We start from the raw sequence: 18333 nt of genomic DNA, 5'->3' as shown, positions 1-18333 counted from the left end.
CGTTTTCAATTCCGACTACTTTCCGATGCCGTAATACCAACGAGCACAATGTTACAGACAAACATACAGCTACAGGAGTGGAGGCTAAAGAGGAAGATCAAACAGAGAACTGTGATTTCACTGGAAACTAAAATAGTGGCCAACGCACAGTGTTGTATTCATACGCCTACCAATCCCGTTTTGAGAATTACATGCTAGACTGTTGCCAGAGAGAGAGAGAGAGAGAGAGAGAGAGAGTAATCTGATAAAAACTGATATGCAAAAAAAAAAAAAAAATACAGTAGTCAGACACAAGAGAAATATAAACACTGTGACAGCCCCTGCCCCAGATTCCACGGACAAGCATGGTTCAATTAAAACACACAAACAGAACGAAAAAATATTTCATAGCATATAAAAAAAAAAAAAAACAGGGCATATGTCGGTGGAAATAAAAATGACCTGGAGGTCAAGAGAGCGAGAGAGAGAGAGAGAGAGAGAGAATAATATTATCTACAGCGTGTTTATTATTTAACCGGATTTATTTTTCAAGTGTGTGTATTATTCAAGGTGTCGTAGAATATGCAAGAAAAAATCTGCCTCGCACACCTGCCTTGCATACCTGACAAACATGTACACACTTGGTAGCCACACCTACCTTACACACACACACACACACACACACACACACACACACACACTTCCTTAGGTAGTTGATGCACTCGTAACTCCCTTGCACACCTAACCAATCTCATACAATTCCCCTCCATAACAAGCTTATACATCTGCCTTACTCATACCTGCCTGAAGCATTTTCTTATACATCTGACTCTCTTTCCTGCCTTGAAGACTTATATCTCTCCTCTGTCTATAGCACTTTCTCACACATCTGTATATGCTTTGGCAACATTACCTCAGTGCTAAGTTACACCTGCTTCACCCATCTTTGCTACATCTTTTCTATACACCCGTCATTGACACCTGGCTCGCCTCTCACCTTGGCCTTCTTCCACTCTACATCCTATCGTTATCTGGGTCTTCTTTTCTCATCCCTTCTCTTCCCCTCTTTGGCTTTATCGTCCCTTGTTCTGATCCCTCCCTTGTACTTGCTTCCACGGCTGTCACTCTCTCCCTTTCATTGTAATCTTTTACCTGTTCTTCCTGCTCTCTCTCTCTCTCTCTCTCTCTCTCTCTCTCTCTCTCTCTCTCTCTCTCTCTCTCTCTCTCTCTCTCTCTCATTTTATTCAGTATTCCTATTATTTCCCCACTTTTCTACTTTTTCTTCTTACCCCTTTCTTTTCCTTTCCTTCTCCTTCCCTTACTTCATCGTCTATTCCTACCTTTAACATATCTATTAATCCTTCATCTCCTTTCCCCCTTTTCGTTTTTCCATGTGCAGGTCCTTGAACCACATATTTTTCTTCTTCATCCGTATATATTCTCTGATTTTTCTCTTTCTACCTCTTAAAAAATATCTTTCTTTTTTCCTTTTCCGATATTATTAACGTATTCATTTCATTTTCCTTGATCTTTTTCTTCTCCAGTTCTTCTCTCTCTCATCCCTTTCCTCTTCTTCACCCCTTGTCATTATCATCTGTGTTTACTTCTCTCTTCAGTATTCCCCTTTCTCCTCCGCTCCCTATTCTTCATTCTTCGATCATTACTGTCATCTTCCTTCTTCTCCATCAGTCGCTCTCCAGAACTCTCCCTCTCCTCCTCCTCTCTCATCTTCTCTACCTCCTCCTCTTATTCCCCTTCCTCCCTTCTGCCTACACAGGATTTCAGTTTAAGTGGACATGAAGATAATGATCATGCTGATTTGGCAGATGTGATTTGTGCGAGAGAGAGAGAGAGAGAGAGAGAGAGAGAGAGAGAGAGAGAGAGAGAGACAGAGAGACAGAGACAGAGAGAGAGAGAGAGAGAGAGAGAGAGAGAATACCTATATCAACAAAAGAATATTGTAATGTGCATACTAAAAACCTGCCAATAGCAAAATTTATTTCTAATTATTCTAGCATAGATGTTAATACTCATAAATAAGCCAGCATACAGAAAACTTAATTAAAAGGGAATGCAACTTGAGAAAAGCTTTAAAATGCAAGATAGAAGACTAAGAAAATTACATAGTCTGCTCTAATTAATTGCTTTGCTGCTTAAAAGGCTACTCCTAATTGTTGCTTAGAAATAGATTAATATAACTATTCTTGGATCTGAAGGAAAAAATAATGATTTTTAATTTTCCTGATACAAAAGAAATGTGTTTCATGTTCAGTAATTTATGATATACTTAGATAAATAATTTGTGGTATATATTTGCCAATTTCCTGCAATATAAATTCTCTCTCTCTCTCTCTCTCTCTCTCTCTCTCTCTCTCTCTCTCTCTCTCTCTCTCTCTTTTATTCATTGACCTTCTCTCTCTATCCTTTTTCATCCCAGTTCACCTTTTCTGTCCCTGATTCATTTTTTAAGTAATGTTTTCTTCATATTTGTATTTATCTGCCGTGTGTCATCTTTATCATTTCAAGTTGATTTATTAACCTTATCACTCTGTCAGCTGTCTATCTTTTTTCAGTGTCTCGTCTTTCTGTTATTCATCTCCACTTATTTCCTTCCACTATATGTTACGTGTCTCTTATGTATACCTTATCTCTCCAGTTACTTCCTTCCTCTGTCTCGCATATTTCCCTCTATAAATTACTTACCTTTTTCTGTCATATTTCTCTCCTGCCCATTATCTCCTTTCTGTGTCACATTCTCCTCTCTTACCTTCATCACTCCATCTCTTACTCATCCCTCTCTTATTCGTCTCTCTTATCTGCACAATATATCCATTCACTCTCTTCTCGTCCCTCTTACCTCACCTCACTCTCCCTCTTCTCTCTCTCCTACATCTTGTCTCTCATTTTTGTTTCCCTTTCTTATATCTTCTTTTTCTTTTTCATCTTTCTCTGTATCTCTGACCTACAGACTATCTTTCTCATCCGTCTCTGTATTTATTTTTATCCGTCTCTCTTTTATCTTTGTTTTATCTCTTATCTTTTTGTGTGTCGTCTACCTCTAATGTCTTTTCGATACCTGTTTTTATTTCTCGATCTCTTTTATCTGTCTCTCCTCTCTCATACCTTACCAATATCTTTTTATCCTCAGTTATCTGCCCATTAATCTCTACGTTCCCCTCTCCTCCTCCTTGTCTCTCTCCTTAAATTTAACTCGTTTCTCATTTACCTATCTCACGTTCTGTCTCCCTCTCCTCCTCCTCCTCCTCCTCCTCCTCCTCCTCCTCCTCCTCCTCTTTAATATGTTTATTCTTAGCAAAGTACCTAATGAAGACCGAATAAATTACAAAAAAAAAAAAAAAAAACTTATCCCCGTAATCATAATATCTTTATTCTACAACACATATTCTAATACAGTGTATATCACAATGTTTTTTTTTTCTCTCTCTCTCTCTTTCCTTTCCAGTTATCGAAATTAATCATAAAATTCCTGATATCATATAATCAAATGCTTAGCATGTTATTTAAAACTCTCTTCTTTTTAATATTTTTGTGATTATTTTATCAATGTAAATAATAACATGAACTGTCCTCTGACAAACACTATGTTTAAAGTATCAGTGAAAATATTAACATGAAGAGATGTCTTATAATAAACATTATGCTTAAAGTATTGATCAGAATATCAACATGAATAGTGTCCTACAATAAACACAATGCTTTGCAGTGTAAACAGTAATATGAATAGTGTCATGTAATATACACTATGCTTAAATTAACAAAGTAACCGAGTATATATATATATATATATATATATATATATATATATATATATATATATATATATATATATACAAGTTAACCAGTTGCTTAGGAAGAAATCTGATTTACTGTACTACCATGAGACAGCTAGTATTATACAGAACCATACATAATGTATTTACTGCCCAAAAATGTTTCAAATTACTTACTTAGGCTTCTGCAAACTGATCTGAGGTGTGCTAATTATACTCACTTTGAAGTGACAAAAAAATCTAAAGAAATGATTCGCTAGCCCTCTCTCATTTTGTCACTTTTCTTTACATTTCCAATATTTCACATTAATCCCTCCTCGTCTCCCACTTGGTCCTCTATTTTCTCACTTTCTATTGTATCTCTCTCTCTCTCTCTCTCTCTCTCTCTCTCTCTCTCTCTCTCTCTCTCTCTCTCTCTCTCTCTCTCTCTCTCTCTCTCTCTCTCTCTCTTACTTACATATCTTATCTTTCAGTTCTCTCTTTCATCTCTTCTTATATTTATATCCTCCTCCATTCCTTATCTCTTACTGTTCGTTTCTGTGTCTCCCATCTGACTTTTGGTTCTTCCTCTCCTTCTCCTCCCTACCCTCCTTATCCTCCCTCTCCTATCCCTCCCTGTCACCCAGTATCTCTTTCACTATATCATCTTTATCTCTTTTTTTTTCTCTCTTAATATCTCCTCCTCGTTCTTTCATCTCTCATTTATATCTCACAAACCCCTGTCTCCTCTGTCTTATGTCTCCTCTCTCTTCTACAGCTGTATCTTTCGTCTGTCATTACATTCCATACCTCTTAATGAAGCTTTCTGTTCTCCTGTATTATATTTCTTTTTTCCCGTCCCATCTGATATATAACAGCTCTTCTTCTCTCTCATACACCTCTTCCTCACATCTGTCCCTTGCTTCCTTATTCATGTGCAATCTCATATCGTTTTATGATTTTTCTTTTTCTAATTTCGTTCTTTTCATTATCATTCCTTCTCACATTTGCTTTCTCTGTACCCTTATCATCTCTGTTCTCTTCAGTTTTCTTCTGTGCCTTGTGCTATTTCTCCTCGTTTCTACTTTTCTCTCATTTCTCACCGTCTTTCTTTCTTCGATTATGTTAATATACTCACTACTTCATCTTCTTTAGTCTCTTTACAATTATCTCTTGTTCTATGTCTCTTGTCCCCACCACAACTCTCTCTCTCACTCTCCCTCTATCTGCCCCCCAGGTGGTGACGTCACAGCCTGTCTTCAAGTTTACAGAGCCCAAGAAGAAGCTGGGTGATGACAACTGGCCCCCCAAGGGATTTGGCGACCCTCACCAGAACGTGGTAAGCAAAGAGAGAGAGAGAGAGAGAGAGAAACTGCATAACTTGTCTTTTAAAACACATTCTGCAACTCACTCAGCATCTTTCATCACCGTGAGAAATGGGTTACAAGTGTGAGGTAAGTGATGGGGGATGAAAATATGTACAAGCACTCGCCATGTTACGCACACTAAAGAACACATACTTGAACATGGAAGCTATTAGGCTCTCACACACACACACACACACGAATGCACGCGCACACACTCATATGCTCGCACCCACACACACGAATACATGCACAAGCACATGCACACACACACACATACCTGTAAATGCCTCCCCCTTTTCTCTCTATCACACACTATGTTATACCCATTCCTAGCACACACATTCATTTGCATTTACTTTCTACAAGCACGCACACACACACACACACACACACACACACACACACACACACACACACACACACACACACACACACACACACACACACACACACACACACACACACACACACACACACACACACACACACACACACACACACACACACACTTCCTCCTGGTATCTGAGTTTGAAAGTGGCCCCGCTAGAGGGACAAAATCGTCTAAACAACTCTGAAATGAAAGTTATGGGAGTCGAAAAAATAAAATATTATGCTTAGACCCAAGTGGCATAGGGGACTTCGTGATACCTGCTCCTTAGCGATTTATTATGAATGTATGGTACTGAGGCAAACTGTGTCCATGCTAGAAATGAATAAATAACGTTTGAGAGAACATCAAAGTGTAGCCTAATATACATGTTAAGTCACTAACAAAAAGATGCAACGAATGTTCCTTTACTAGAATACGGCTATCAAACTGACACACGTGTGAGAAGAAACGGGATATGTTTACTAGCTAAATGCCAAGTTCAAATGTAAAAAAAAAAATAAGTTAGATACAACTCAAGATATCTCTGGAGCTATCTCGACTTAGGCTGTAATATTCCTAAATTTCATTTAACTTCGTCTTGACTTTCTAGTCTCGCTTGAGCAGGCCGAAAGTCAGACTAAAATAAAGTGGAAGTTAAGTGAATTTTTTTAAACTATCGCCAAAACCTATACTATCTCTCCATCCTTCCTGTACTAAAAAAATCTTCTTTCCAAGCAGCAGTGTAATCCACTTCGCCCTTTCCCCTTTCATCTATCTCTTTTCGCTTGTCGGCAGGTACGTGAGGTGACCCGGCCGAGAAAGATGAAGAAGGACTACACGGACTTCTACGAGAAGAACGCCCTGCCCCAAAACTATTCCGCCTACCGTCCCCCACCGGGCACACAGCACCGCAGCCAAGACGAGGAGGAGGAGGAGGAAGAAGAAGACGAGGACGAGTACGAGGATTAAGGAGGAAGCTAAGAGACAGGAATTGTGGGAGATCTGGAGGAAGAGGACTACTGGGGAGGAAGAGAAGAAGGACGAAGAAGAGGACTGCTGCTGAGGAAGAAGAGGAGGCTGAGGAAAAGCACGTGGAACAGAGACGAAAATACGATATAAGAATATTTGGAGGAGGAGGAAAAGAAGGCTAAGGAAGAATACGAGGGTTAAGGAGGGAAACGGCAGATAAGACTGGGAGATGTGGAGGAAGAGGACTAGTGTTTACGAAAATAAGGAAGAGATAAGGAATAAAGGGATGACTAGGAGGGATGTCGTGGATAAAGAGGAGTACTACATTAGAAGAGAAGGTATAACATGAGGATTAATAACAGCGACATGGATTCGGACGATAAAGAGAAACAAACAAAAAAAGAAAGGTATGAAAAACAGACTAAGAAATAAGAGATTGAAAATGAGATGGAACTTAAAAATGCGAGATGGAGGAGGAATGCAAGGACTGAGAATGTGGAAGTGGAGAAGGAGGAGGAGGAGGAGGAGGAGGAGGAGGAGAAAGATGTTAATTTGTAGGAAAGAAAAGAAGGTATATAGGAGGAGGGCTGTGAAGCCATTAAAAGAGGAACGAGTAGAAAAAGATATCAATTACCTGGCTGTTAGTGATCAAGAAAGGAAGTAAAGAGGCAGAAGGAGAGGAAGGATGATTAAGATTTGGAAAGGTGGAAGGAAGAACTATGAGGATGGAACGATGAAGATATAGAGGGACAGATGAAAAAAGATGAGGAAGGGATGACGAATATAATAAAGGATGGAAGAAAGAGGAGGAAAGAGGGCAAGCTAAATATATATATATATATATAGGGACGAAAGAAAAAGAAGAGGAGATAAGGAAAATCAAATTGCAATCGGAAATAAAAGAAGAAAACCCCGTCTGACAAAATGCAATAGAGACATGAAGAAAGAGATGAGAGATAAAAATGAAAAGAGATACGAAATACGAGACCAGGGGAGCAAGCCAAGCAAGAGAGAGATGGAAGATATTAAGTTCATTTATATTCCATCAAAGAGGTAGACAAAGCGTGAAACAGAGGTGACACAGAAAGCATGAGAGGGAAAACCCGTGTAACATCACCTTGGCCCCCTTTATTAAACCAGCCAAAACTCGAATGAGAAATGGCATGGTGGACTGTATGGAGAAGTAAAGTATGCAGATCTAGTCCACTGTCTTCCACAGCTCCACATATAGCCCATCTGTCAGTCTATCCCCTCAAACGTATCAGTTATAATATGCCAAGTATAGTAAAAGGTGAAAATATGATGAAATTAACCCTACACACTGAAGCTGAAAATGGATAAATAATTCTTCCACTTGAATTTATCTCGACACTGAATGTCAGAGAGTAGATTAATTATTACACCGTACTGAAATTTTTTGTTGGTACGATTCCTTCATCTACTCGTAAGTAATCGCGACCCTGAAACAACGAAGTCGAAATATGTATAAATTATTACTCACGTGCTGTTGGGCTTCAGTCTTCTCTCTGAATGACTGCGACAATCTTAAACAAATTACAGATACGAAACATGTTTTCCCTCTGTAATTCAAGGCAGAGATCCGTCCCCTTAAAGTGACGATGTCGCATACAACTGCCTTTACTTAGCTGAAGCATGTTTCACCTTTAGAGTTCAAAGAAGAGACCCGTCCTCCCAATTACGACGTCGCACATAATTGCCTTTACTCCAGTACATCTCCCGGAACCGCTCGAAGTTTATAAAGAAACTGTACTTATAAGTTAAGCTGCTCTGTGTTACAATGTATTTTATTTTCGAAACGTGTGTGTTCACCCGACATACACCTTGGGCGATCTGGAATAATAGTATTCTATGATGATAGCTTGTTGTATCGTTTTTCGAACTTGATATTTGTTTTTTTTTTTCTCTCTCTCCTAACTTGCATATGATTATCTTCGGTTACATTGCTCTGATAACAAGTGTTCCATTTTTGGTGTAATGACCTACTTGTGTTATTTCTGTTTTTCTTTCTGGAGTTCACTGTAATCGCTCTACATATTTTTTGGCTGTTTTTCGTTGTTTTGTTCTAACTCCCTTTGTTCTACACGTGCCGCTGCAGTGAACAGGCACAAATGTTTAATTTTTGTAAAGTTTTCGCGACATGTTCACCTGTAACATTTATCTATGCTTTCAGCTTCCCAGTATTCCCACAAGTCGACAAAAGTAGAAGTTGAGATAAAACGCTCCATTTTAACGCATATGTTGTACAGCCGGTATGAACGTCTTGTTGATGATGCATTCAGATACTCGAATATATATCCATAGCCAAAACTAAACGAGAAATCGCTACAATTCGCAGGTAATATTACCATAAGAGTAACTTATAGAGCTATAACATTAATTGTGCAAATAGCAACAAGCCTGTTTGTAATCTTATTAATATCCATGAATATCCTTGACTACAGAGCTGAAAATATTACCGAGATACATTTTAAGCAGCTCAAAATGTCCCGCTTTTGCTATGCTATTTTTTGTAAAAAACAATAAATGTCTTCAAAGCTTCGTGTTATGTAATTATCCTCTTCGTCATCTTAATCTTGCTTCATGTGTCAGACGGTGGTATGAGCTGCAAAAGCAAACTTCTGTAATCTTCTTTTCCCTCTGACAATACTACAGTCTATACTCTGTTTAATATCAGAAGTTTTGATGTGGAATATGCTGATTAGGAAATAATGCATGGAGTATCTTAGTAACCACTTCGCTAGGGAATCTCACTCAACATAATAATTATAATTGCCTTGAGTTACTGTACCCAGCAAAGAAGGAGTTCGTGGTTGGTGGTGATGACAACCGACAAGCGTCCCACGTGTGCTGCTCTTGGGTCAGCCCACTCAGTTTCTCAGTAATTTGTCAGTAATTAGGTGACCAACCAGGCGGCTTCAGGGTTGTTGGTGGTTGTGCAATTGCCAGTAGGTCAGTATGTGGATCTAAGCTGTACTGACATCTGTTCTCATCACTCAAAACTCTCCAAATTTTGTGGGGGGGAAAAAAAAAAAAGCCAAACTGACAATGAAAGAAAAGATTGCACGAAAGTCATCAGGGCAGACAGTCAATATTGTTGGGAGTATTTGTTCTGCTTCACACGCTTGCCGTTATTTTTCCTAATGCCACCAACACTACGAGTATACTGACTACAAACGGTGGTGTAAAACTGAATAATGGAAAGCATTAGGAAAGAAGCAGAAAGGAAGAGACTGAGACGGTTTGGACATGTTGAGCAGATAAGCCCTGGGAGTTGGGTAAGGTTCATCATATACACCCGTACTGTACTGTACATGCATACAGGTATTTTGGTTTTATTAATTTAGGTTCTTTATTTACCATTCAGTACAAGCCCCAACACTGGGAAACACTGTACCTGAAGGCCAAGCAGGGAGGGGTGCATGAGAAAAAATAAATAAGTGGTATCTTGGGGTACAGAAGGTATAGATGTAATTATCATTTCAAGCACAATAATGAATTATTTTGGCTGGGTAAGAATTTTAAAGTTATACTTGAATGTGTATTTCAGTCAGAAAATGTTGTGCAGAACATACGCTAGAGAAAACTTGCAATAAATGGGAAACTTTGAAGAAATACAAGTCACAGGTTAGTTTGGTATATTTTTGTATGTATATGATTATATATATCTATGTAAGTATGCATATATGTATATATGTGTACATATGTGTATATGTGCATATGCATACATATACTGCATATAGGCAAGCCTGTGTGTGCGCGTGTGTGTGCGCGTGCGTGTGTGTGTGTGTAATTCACCGGGTCGGTCAGGATCACTTGATGGTCGTGATCGTCAGCTTTTACCCTCCCGGAAGGGAGCTGAGAGCTCATATAGTCCGATCTAAGGACAAGGCTGTGACCTTCACACACTCACACACCCGTCCCCTTGCTCAAGGGGGACAGTAACCACCCACTTCGTCAGTGAAACTTTTCGCAACCTGAGCGAGGCGCGAACTCCCGTCTACCAGATGTGTGTGTGTGTGTGTGTGTGTGTGTGTGTGTGTGTGTGTGTGTGTGTGTGTGTGTGTGTGTGTATCTGTTCCCAATATATCTCATGAATGGCTTGAGCTATCAGCATGCAACCTTCAGGGTATCAAGGTATGGCCCAAAACTTGGACTTGGCCATCAGCATATTCTGGCGGGCGATTAGCATTAGGCTCCCTAATGCTTTTCTTTCATTTGTGTGTGTGTGTGTGTGTGTGTGTGTGTGTGTGTGTGTGTGTGTGTGTGAGAGAGAGAGAGAGAGAGAGAGAGAGAGAGAGAGAGAGAGAGAGAGAGGAACTCTTTACAACCTACAATACGATACTTATAACTATTCTTTGTGATCCTTTAATTAACTACAGTGACATGAAATGCAACAAGAATAGTAGTAGTCTCTTTTATTAGACAAGGATGTAATCAGTTCCTATTTTTATATAATATCTTAGTGTAGGATACAAACAGGTGCCATTTATTCTAACAAAAAGTAATTAAATATCTACCTGTAATTACGTATCGGTAATTAAATTGGTCTGGGAATTAGGTAACAGATGATGGAATAAACATTTACGAGATAATTGCTGTGTGGATGGGGTGTGGGTATCGTATGCAGGTGGTACAGGTACAATGTGGTTATGGTATGGAGGTTGCGTGAATGGGATGTGGATGTGGTGTGTTGTGGTGTGGTGTGGTGTGGATGTGGTGTGGTGTGGTGTGGTGTGGATGTGGTGTGGATGTGGTGTGGTGTGGTGTGGTGTGAATATGGTGTGGATGTGGCGTAGACGTGGCCTGAATGTTATGCGGGCGTGGTATGAATGTGGAGTTGTGTAGATGTTGTGAAGTAGATGTGGTGTGTATGTGATATAGATGTGGTGTGAATGTTGTGGGACGTGGACGTGGTATGGATGTTGTTTGTCTGTGATGAGGATGTTGTGATGTGGCTATGGTGTCCATGTGGCGTGATGTTAATGTGCTGTAACGTCGTGTGGAGGCGATGATGATGTACTGAAGCTATGGTATGGATGGGACGTAGACATCGCAACCTGATTCCTGTGTCGAGGATTTGATGTGGGTGTAGTGTGGATGTGGTAAGCTGGGGATTAGGTGTGGGTGTAATGTGGATATGATGGTGAATGTAGATATGGATGTGGGGCGGAAGTGGTGTGGATGTGGTGTGAAAGTAGATTAATGTAAACGTGGTATGGGTGTGGTGTGAAGGTAGTGTAATAAGGATGTGGTGTAGGTATACAGAAAGTGTGATGTCGATGTGATGGTGTGGATGTAGCCCAATGATCAGGATTTGTGGAGGGTGGTGTGGATGCAGTGTGATTGTGGGATGGATGTGAAGGTGCTACGTATGCGATGTGCATTGGATGTGGTGTAAATGTGAGGGCAGTGTGATGTATGAACAGCAGTTTTAAACGAGGCAAGGTCAGGCCCAGTACCATCAAACATTACTTCCATCCTTCCAGCTTCGAATCCCCAGGCATGTCAAATCTACTGCATACTCTGTTTTCTGCATTTTATTCGTATCTCCTTTCTTCTTCTCCGAGCATCCTTCTCCTAACTTTTTTTTTTTTTTTTTTTCACTTTATTTGCTTTTCTTTCTCCCATTTTTTTTTTTTTTTACCGCAATTCCCTTGGAACTTTTACCTTCATTTCAAGCACCAAAATTTTCTCTCCATACTCTTTAAATCCTCCTCCTCCTCCTCCTCCTCCTCCTCCTTTTCTACTTCTTTTCTTTTTCTTCCCTCTCTTCATTTCACTCCCTCCTTATCAGTTCCTTCCCCTTCCTCTTCGTTTTCTACTTCCCTTTCCCACTTCTCCTCCCTACAGCCATTTCCTCTTCCTCTCCGCGTCCACCGCTACGTAACCCCGCAATAAGGATCCCCGGGAGGCATGGGTTGTGCTCTGTCATTCCGTTATGGGTCAAGAACTAACACAGGCGAAAAAGAGGGAGAGAGAGAGAGCGGAGGGAAAGACCTGGATGACTGGGTGAGTGGTAGGTCAGGGATGGGTGAGTGGGTTAGAGGATTTGAATGGGGAGGTGAGTGGAAGGACTTGGATGGGTGGGTGGGTGGAAGGATGTGGATGGGTGAAGGGGATAGGTGGATTTAAGATCGAGGTGCAGCTAGGAGGGAAGAATAAGAAAAAAAAAAGGGAAACAGAAAAAATGTATTAATGCATTAGGGAATAGGATATATCAGTATGGAGACAGATTAACCCCTTAGTATAGCTAATATAACACCTTTCGCGAAATGAAAACGATCTAACTCCAGCAAGTATACAACTGATATTCGTCATAGAAGCACAGGTTTAGTAGAAGCTTATTTAGTCTTTGGAGTCATGTCCTTCTTGAGCTTAACACAATCGTCCAGAGGCAGACGAAACAATATTAAAATACTTTCAAGTTAAATATTTGAGCAGTAGAAGACATAAATATCGATCGCAGTTACCTGTCATGTAACCGACATAACATCCCATGCACGTATAACGGGACATGCCGTGACAAAAGAACCTTCAGATGCATCGCTCGTGGTCAAGTAAGGACCCCACACACCTCTCTTGCCCCACATCTCAATCCTCCTTCCCTTTCCTCCCTCTACCATTTTTTTCCTGGGTTCAGTAGGTGGTGAGAGAGAGCTGCATTTACTGTTGAATGGTCAGTGGTAAGAAAACAAACATAAATATAAGTTTAAGTTTCTCCTGCATCCACTCCTACCGGTTTTCTTCACGTTGTCTTTCGCCTACCTCTTCCTCCTCCTCCTCCTCCTCCTCCTTTTCTCTCAGTCTGCTCCTCATCTTGTGACGCCCAAACTCACTACATCTCCAATCGATAGTAAGATCAAAATGCGACCGATATTTAACACAGATAAACATCAGGAACGGTAGAGACACGGTAGAGAAAGAGAACAGAAAAATGGTCAGTCAGACAGAAGGTAGGGAAATACGAAAAACAATACACATTATCAACAGTGCTCACCCACATCATAATTACGTTGGGAAGTACGAGAATCAGAATAGTAAAATAAACCTGCTGATTCCGATAAATGATATCGAAATACAGGAACAGAAAAATAAACAATTCTCAGTCAGATGAAAGGTAGGGGAATACGAGAAAAAGAACAGAATACAATAAACAATGCTCAACCAGTCGGCAGCAATGTGGTTACCTGCTGTTGTCAGTCGCCACCACCCAGCAGTCAGTCATACAGTCTACGCCGCTGTAGTCACTTCCTGGCGTATCCTGGTGACTTGTGAATGGCGGTGTGGTGACTGGGGCATTGTTGAATAATCCTGTGATCATTCTTGAGGATCGCTGGGGAACTGTGACCGCTGGGGAAAAAAAAAAAAAAAGTTGGTTAAAAATCTGAATGTGTTGTGGAGGACACTATCGATTATTATTGTAGTTATCAAAGACTGCGGGGAAAAAAAAAAAAAAAAGGCCGATGTTATGGTAAGTACAGAAATTGTCATACATTTTAGTGTCAATAATGGTAGTTATACTTTAAAATGCAATTAATACAGAAAACCCTTGCTTTGGCTGAAAATTAGGAGTAAATAGGCAGACTACAGTATATTTGGAGCGGGTTAGATAAGGTTAGGTTGTGTTAGCTCAGATTAAACCAGTACACTAGGGCAGTCAGGTTATGTTGAAACGTACTTTTTTCAGTGAACATTTATTACAGTTAATTTACTTACACTTTCTTAAAGAGGGGAAAACCCAATAGCAAAAAAGTCGCAGTTTAGTGTGATTTAGTGTTCAAGCATGCGCAGACGCACGCACGCACACGCACGCACGCATAATAATAATATGAAGAAGAAGAAGAAGAAGAAGAATAGGAATAAGAAAACAAAGACAATAAAAGTACACGACAATGGCAAGGCAAAAATAATTTCAAGAGCTCATAAATAAATCCTCTATGAGAAATCTTCCTGCATATAATTTTGCTTGTTAAGTCCAGACAGGTTTAAATGTAATCCAGAGGCGAAAATTAGTTTCTCGTTCTCGGCTGGATCAGGAGGAGGAGGAAGAGGAGAGAAGTTGTAATTGAAAGGAGTTGTGGGAAACTTGAGGGAGTTGTTATGCATGGTCGGAGTTGTAAGAACTATGTTCAAAACCCGTTATAATTGCATGAAACTGATAAGAATTGTAGGAAGCAATTATTATGGGCTGCAGGAAGTGCATAATCAAGGGCTGTTCGGTGTTAAATGAACTGTTGGAAGCTAAACGCGTTGTAGGAAGTGTACCGGTATGATTAGGCTCCAGCAGAAACTACAGGAAGATAACAAGAAGAGTAAGAAACAACTGCGAGGTGCGGACAGAACTTGCTGGAAGTTGAGAAGAGTTATAGAGAGCTTTTGGGAGGAGAACGATTTTGGTAAGAGCTGGAGGCAACAAGTAAGAGTTGTAAAAAGTGCGGACAATACAGCTCTAAAAGCTGGAAGAGGTGTAAAGAACATAAGGAAGATGTAAACAGAAGCTTGAGTTACAGTGCATTGGTAAGAATTATACACAGTTGGTAGGCTTGATAGAAAATTGGTAAGAGTTGCATGAAGTCTATAGATATGTATAATATGAGCACTCAAAGAGCATATACCTCCGTCAAGGCAACACCTGACCTTTTTCATGTTTTTATGAGCTAGACCTAGACCTTGACCTTTGACTTTTACGCTTCAAATATAATGACTTGTTCCTGCGATGGCAGTGAATCATCAATCCAGGTTTGGTGTAGCTCCAGCTAATAATTTTCTTTTTTCCATAATGTTGCTAACAGGCATATGGGCAGACTGACCTAAATACTGTTTCAAAAGCATAACCCAGGTGGAAGTAATTAGGCAGATAAGACGGAAGGCAGACAGTCAGATTAATAGTTATAAAGGCAGACAAATTTGGTAAAGAGACAGTAAAATAAAAGATACCTGTCGACCTCTCTCATTGGTGAGGTTGGGGTCAGTCAACCGTTTGTCGATTATATAATACGCCCTTCACAGCACAGATCCAATAATACAGAATACTTGTTGGGATGGTGATGATGATGATGATGATGTATTCATATAGAGTGATAACAGTAGAGTGACAGATGGCCGTGATGATAGTGGTAGGTAGGTATTAGCAGTAGCGGTTGGTGTGGCAGGAGAAGGGATAATGGTAATGGTGGCAGTGGAGACAGATGGTTTGTAATGATAGCGGTAGGCAGATGTTACTGATAGTGGTAGGTATAGTAGGGGAGGGGATCTGGTAGTGGTGATTAAAAGACAGATGACTGTAGTTCTGAGCAAACAGTAAAGTTAACAGGTGTCAAGGATGATGAAAGTGATGGACAAAATTGATGACTGATGGTAAAATGCGTACTTGGGATGACAGAGCAGTTGTGGTGGTGGTGGTGGTGGTGGTGGTTGCTGTAAGTTAAAATAAGTGACAGTGTCGATAGTGGTACTGGTAGTAGCTGTGACGATGACTAGGGTAGCATTCGCGTTGTTTGTGGTGATGAATGCAATGGTTTTAGTTGTGGTGAGACTAATGGAGGTTGGCAAAGAGCGGAGAGAGACAGAGGACTGGGGAGAGAGGATAGAGGTGTTAATAGCTGAGGCAGTGCTTGTGATAAGTAGCAATTATAGCGGTAATATTCGTGGTAATGAGTCTCCGCCGCCGTCGCCGCCGCCGCCGTAGCAGCAGCGGCAGTAGTAGTAGTAGTAGTAGTAGTAGTAGTAATACTAATTATAATAATAATAGTACTGGATGTGGTATGGTAAGTCATGGTGGTAATCAAAGTAATAACAGAAATTATGATAGTCTCAGTGGTGATGATAATGGCTGTGGTGGTATTAGTGACAGCGGGTGACAGCAGGCGACAGGAGGGGGTAACATGAGAAGGGGAGGAGGAGGAGGGAAGGGAGAGGGGGAGTAATGGTAGGCAGATGTAACGGTAGAGCAATCTTTATTTCCTTTCTCATTCCTTCACCCCTTTTTTCTTTTTTTAACACACTTTCTCTCATTATCTCAGGTTGGCACACTTTTTGACCTGTTTTCGAGCAGTTCTCTCTCTCTCTCTCTCTCTCTCTCTCTCTCTCTCTCTCTCTCTCTCTCTCTCTCTCTCTCTCTCTCTCTCTCTCTCTCTCATTTTGCTGTTTTTTCTTCCTGTCCATCTTCCTTCTCTCCCCCCCTCCAACCCTCCACACCCACCACTCTCGCGGCGTCACTTCCTACTTTAAGAGGGTAATGCACTCTTCTCCCCTCCCTTCCTCCCACCCTCCCTTCCTCCAACCCTCCCTTCCTCATTCCTACCTTCTCTCCTTCCCATATCTTTCCTGCGTTTCCTTTCCCTCTTGTTTACTTTCTTCCACCTTCACTTCCTTCAACCCTTCCTTCATATTTATCCTTTCCTTACCTTTCTTCATCTCTCTCTCTCTCTCTCTCTCTCTCTCTCTCTCTCTCTCTCTCTCTCTCTCTCTCTCCACTACTTGCACCCTTTTCCTCTCTATCCATTTGGTTGATTTCAGTTCTTATTTTAATCTTTCATTCTTTCTCTGACTCATGCTATAATCCTTCCTCTTCTCTAATTTTGCTGTCCCTTCTCCCTCCCCTTTCTGCCCTTCCCTTCTCCTTCTCTCCCTTCCTTTCTTTTTCTTCTTCCCTTTTGTTCTAAACTGCCCGTCATTTCTTTTTCTTTTTTCCCTTCATTCTCCTTCCGTTTCTATCCCTCTTATTTTCTTTTATCCTTGCTTCCTTCGCTTTTGGATTTTTTTTCCAATTTTTTCATTTAAGTTTTCCCTCTTTCTGTCATCCTTCTTATCTCAACTCTCCTTTCCTTCCTTCATTCTCTTTCATTTTTCATCTCTTCTTTCCTTTTCCGTTCCCTTCGTTCCCTTTCCTTTCTTTTCACCTCTGTTTTTATTTTTCTATCTATACCCGTTCATATACCTTTTCCTTTGCTCCTTCCTCATTTTCCTACCCTTTCCTTCCTTGTTTCCCACATTTTCTCACCCATTCTTCCACATCATTTAGGTCCTTCGTCTCCTATCCCTACTGTGTATATCAGTCGTCTCCTTTCCTTTCCTTCACTTTCCACGCTTCTCTTCTTCCTTCCACCTTTCTTCTTTTCTTCTTAACTGCACTATCCTTTATTCTTCCTACTTCCTCCTTTACCCTTTCATTTTTCAGTATTTCCCTTCTCCATTTCTTCTTTCCACTCTTCCACCTTCCATCATTCAGCTCTCCTCCTCCCATCTCTTCCTTCCCTCCTTCTCTCTCGCTCTCCCTCTACCTCCCTATCCATCCCTTTCTAACCCTACCACTGCTCCCTGATGCTTAACCACAACATCTGCCTCCATCCCGCTTTCCCTGTCCTTCTTCTTTCCTCTTTCCCTCCCTCCCTCCCTTCTTTCCCCCTCCCTATGTTTCTCTTCCTTTCTAACTTTCTCTCTCCTCTCTCATTTTCTCCCTTCCCCTGCCTCCTTACGTCCCTCTTGCCTTTCTTTACTCTCCTCAGATCATCTCCTTACTTCCTTCACTCCCTCCTTACCTCTATCTCCCTCTCTCTCTCTCTCTCTCTCTCTCTCTCTCTCTCTCTCTCTCTCCCCCCTTCTGGCCTTCATCCCTACATCCTTTCTTCCCTCCCACTCCCTCCGTACATTCTCATTTTTTCTCTCCTTCCCTACCTCTTTTTTTCCTTCCCTTCTCTTCCCCATCCTGTCTCTGTCCCTCTTTATCTCCAATCCTTAGTCCTTTCTTTCTTCTCGTCTTTTCCATGCACTTTCATCTCTTTCTCCCACTTTTCCTCCTTCCCTCCTTCCCATTCTCTCTCTCCCTCCCCGTTTCCATCCCTCCATCCTTTTTTCC

The 18333-nt window shown here is 40.8% G+C and overlaps 1 protein-coding gene across 3 annotated transcripts in view; it reads left to right on the top strand.

Annotated features, from left to right (window-relative positions):
• The window catches only part of LOC145415100 (uncharacterized), a 108022-nt gene extending 99008 nt beyond the window's left edge, over positions 1–9014 (top strand). For all 3 annotated transcript variants that reach the window (XM_080284515.1, XM_080284514.1, XM_080284516.1), the window contains 2 exons: positions 4987–5088; positions 6282–9014. In XM_080284515.1, coding sequence (XP_080140641.1) covers positions 4987–5088; positions 6282–6455 — 276 coding nt within the window. In that variant the 3' untranslated portion in view covers positions 6456–9014. The remainder of the gene's footprint in view (positions 1–4986; positions 5089–6281) is intronic.
• The last annotated feature ends 9319 nt before the right edge of the window (positions 9015–18333 follow it).

This window comes from Coenobita brevimanus, chromosome 101 (genome assembly GCF_032717465.1).
Source record: "Coenobita brevimanus isolate Jiangsu-jjx chromosome 101, ASM3271746v2, whole genome shotgun sequence".
NCBI lineage: Eukaryota > Metazoa > Arthropoda > Malacostraca > Decapoda > Coenobitidae > Coenobita > Coenobita brevimanus.
The sequence above is the reverse complement of the archived record's forward strand: the minus strand, read 5'-3'. Positions and strand labels throughout refer to the sequence as shown.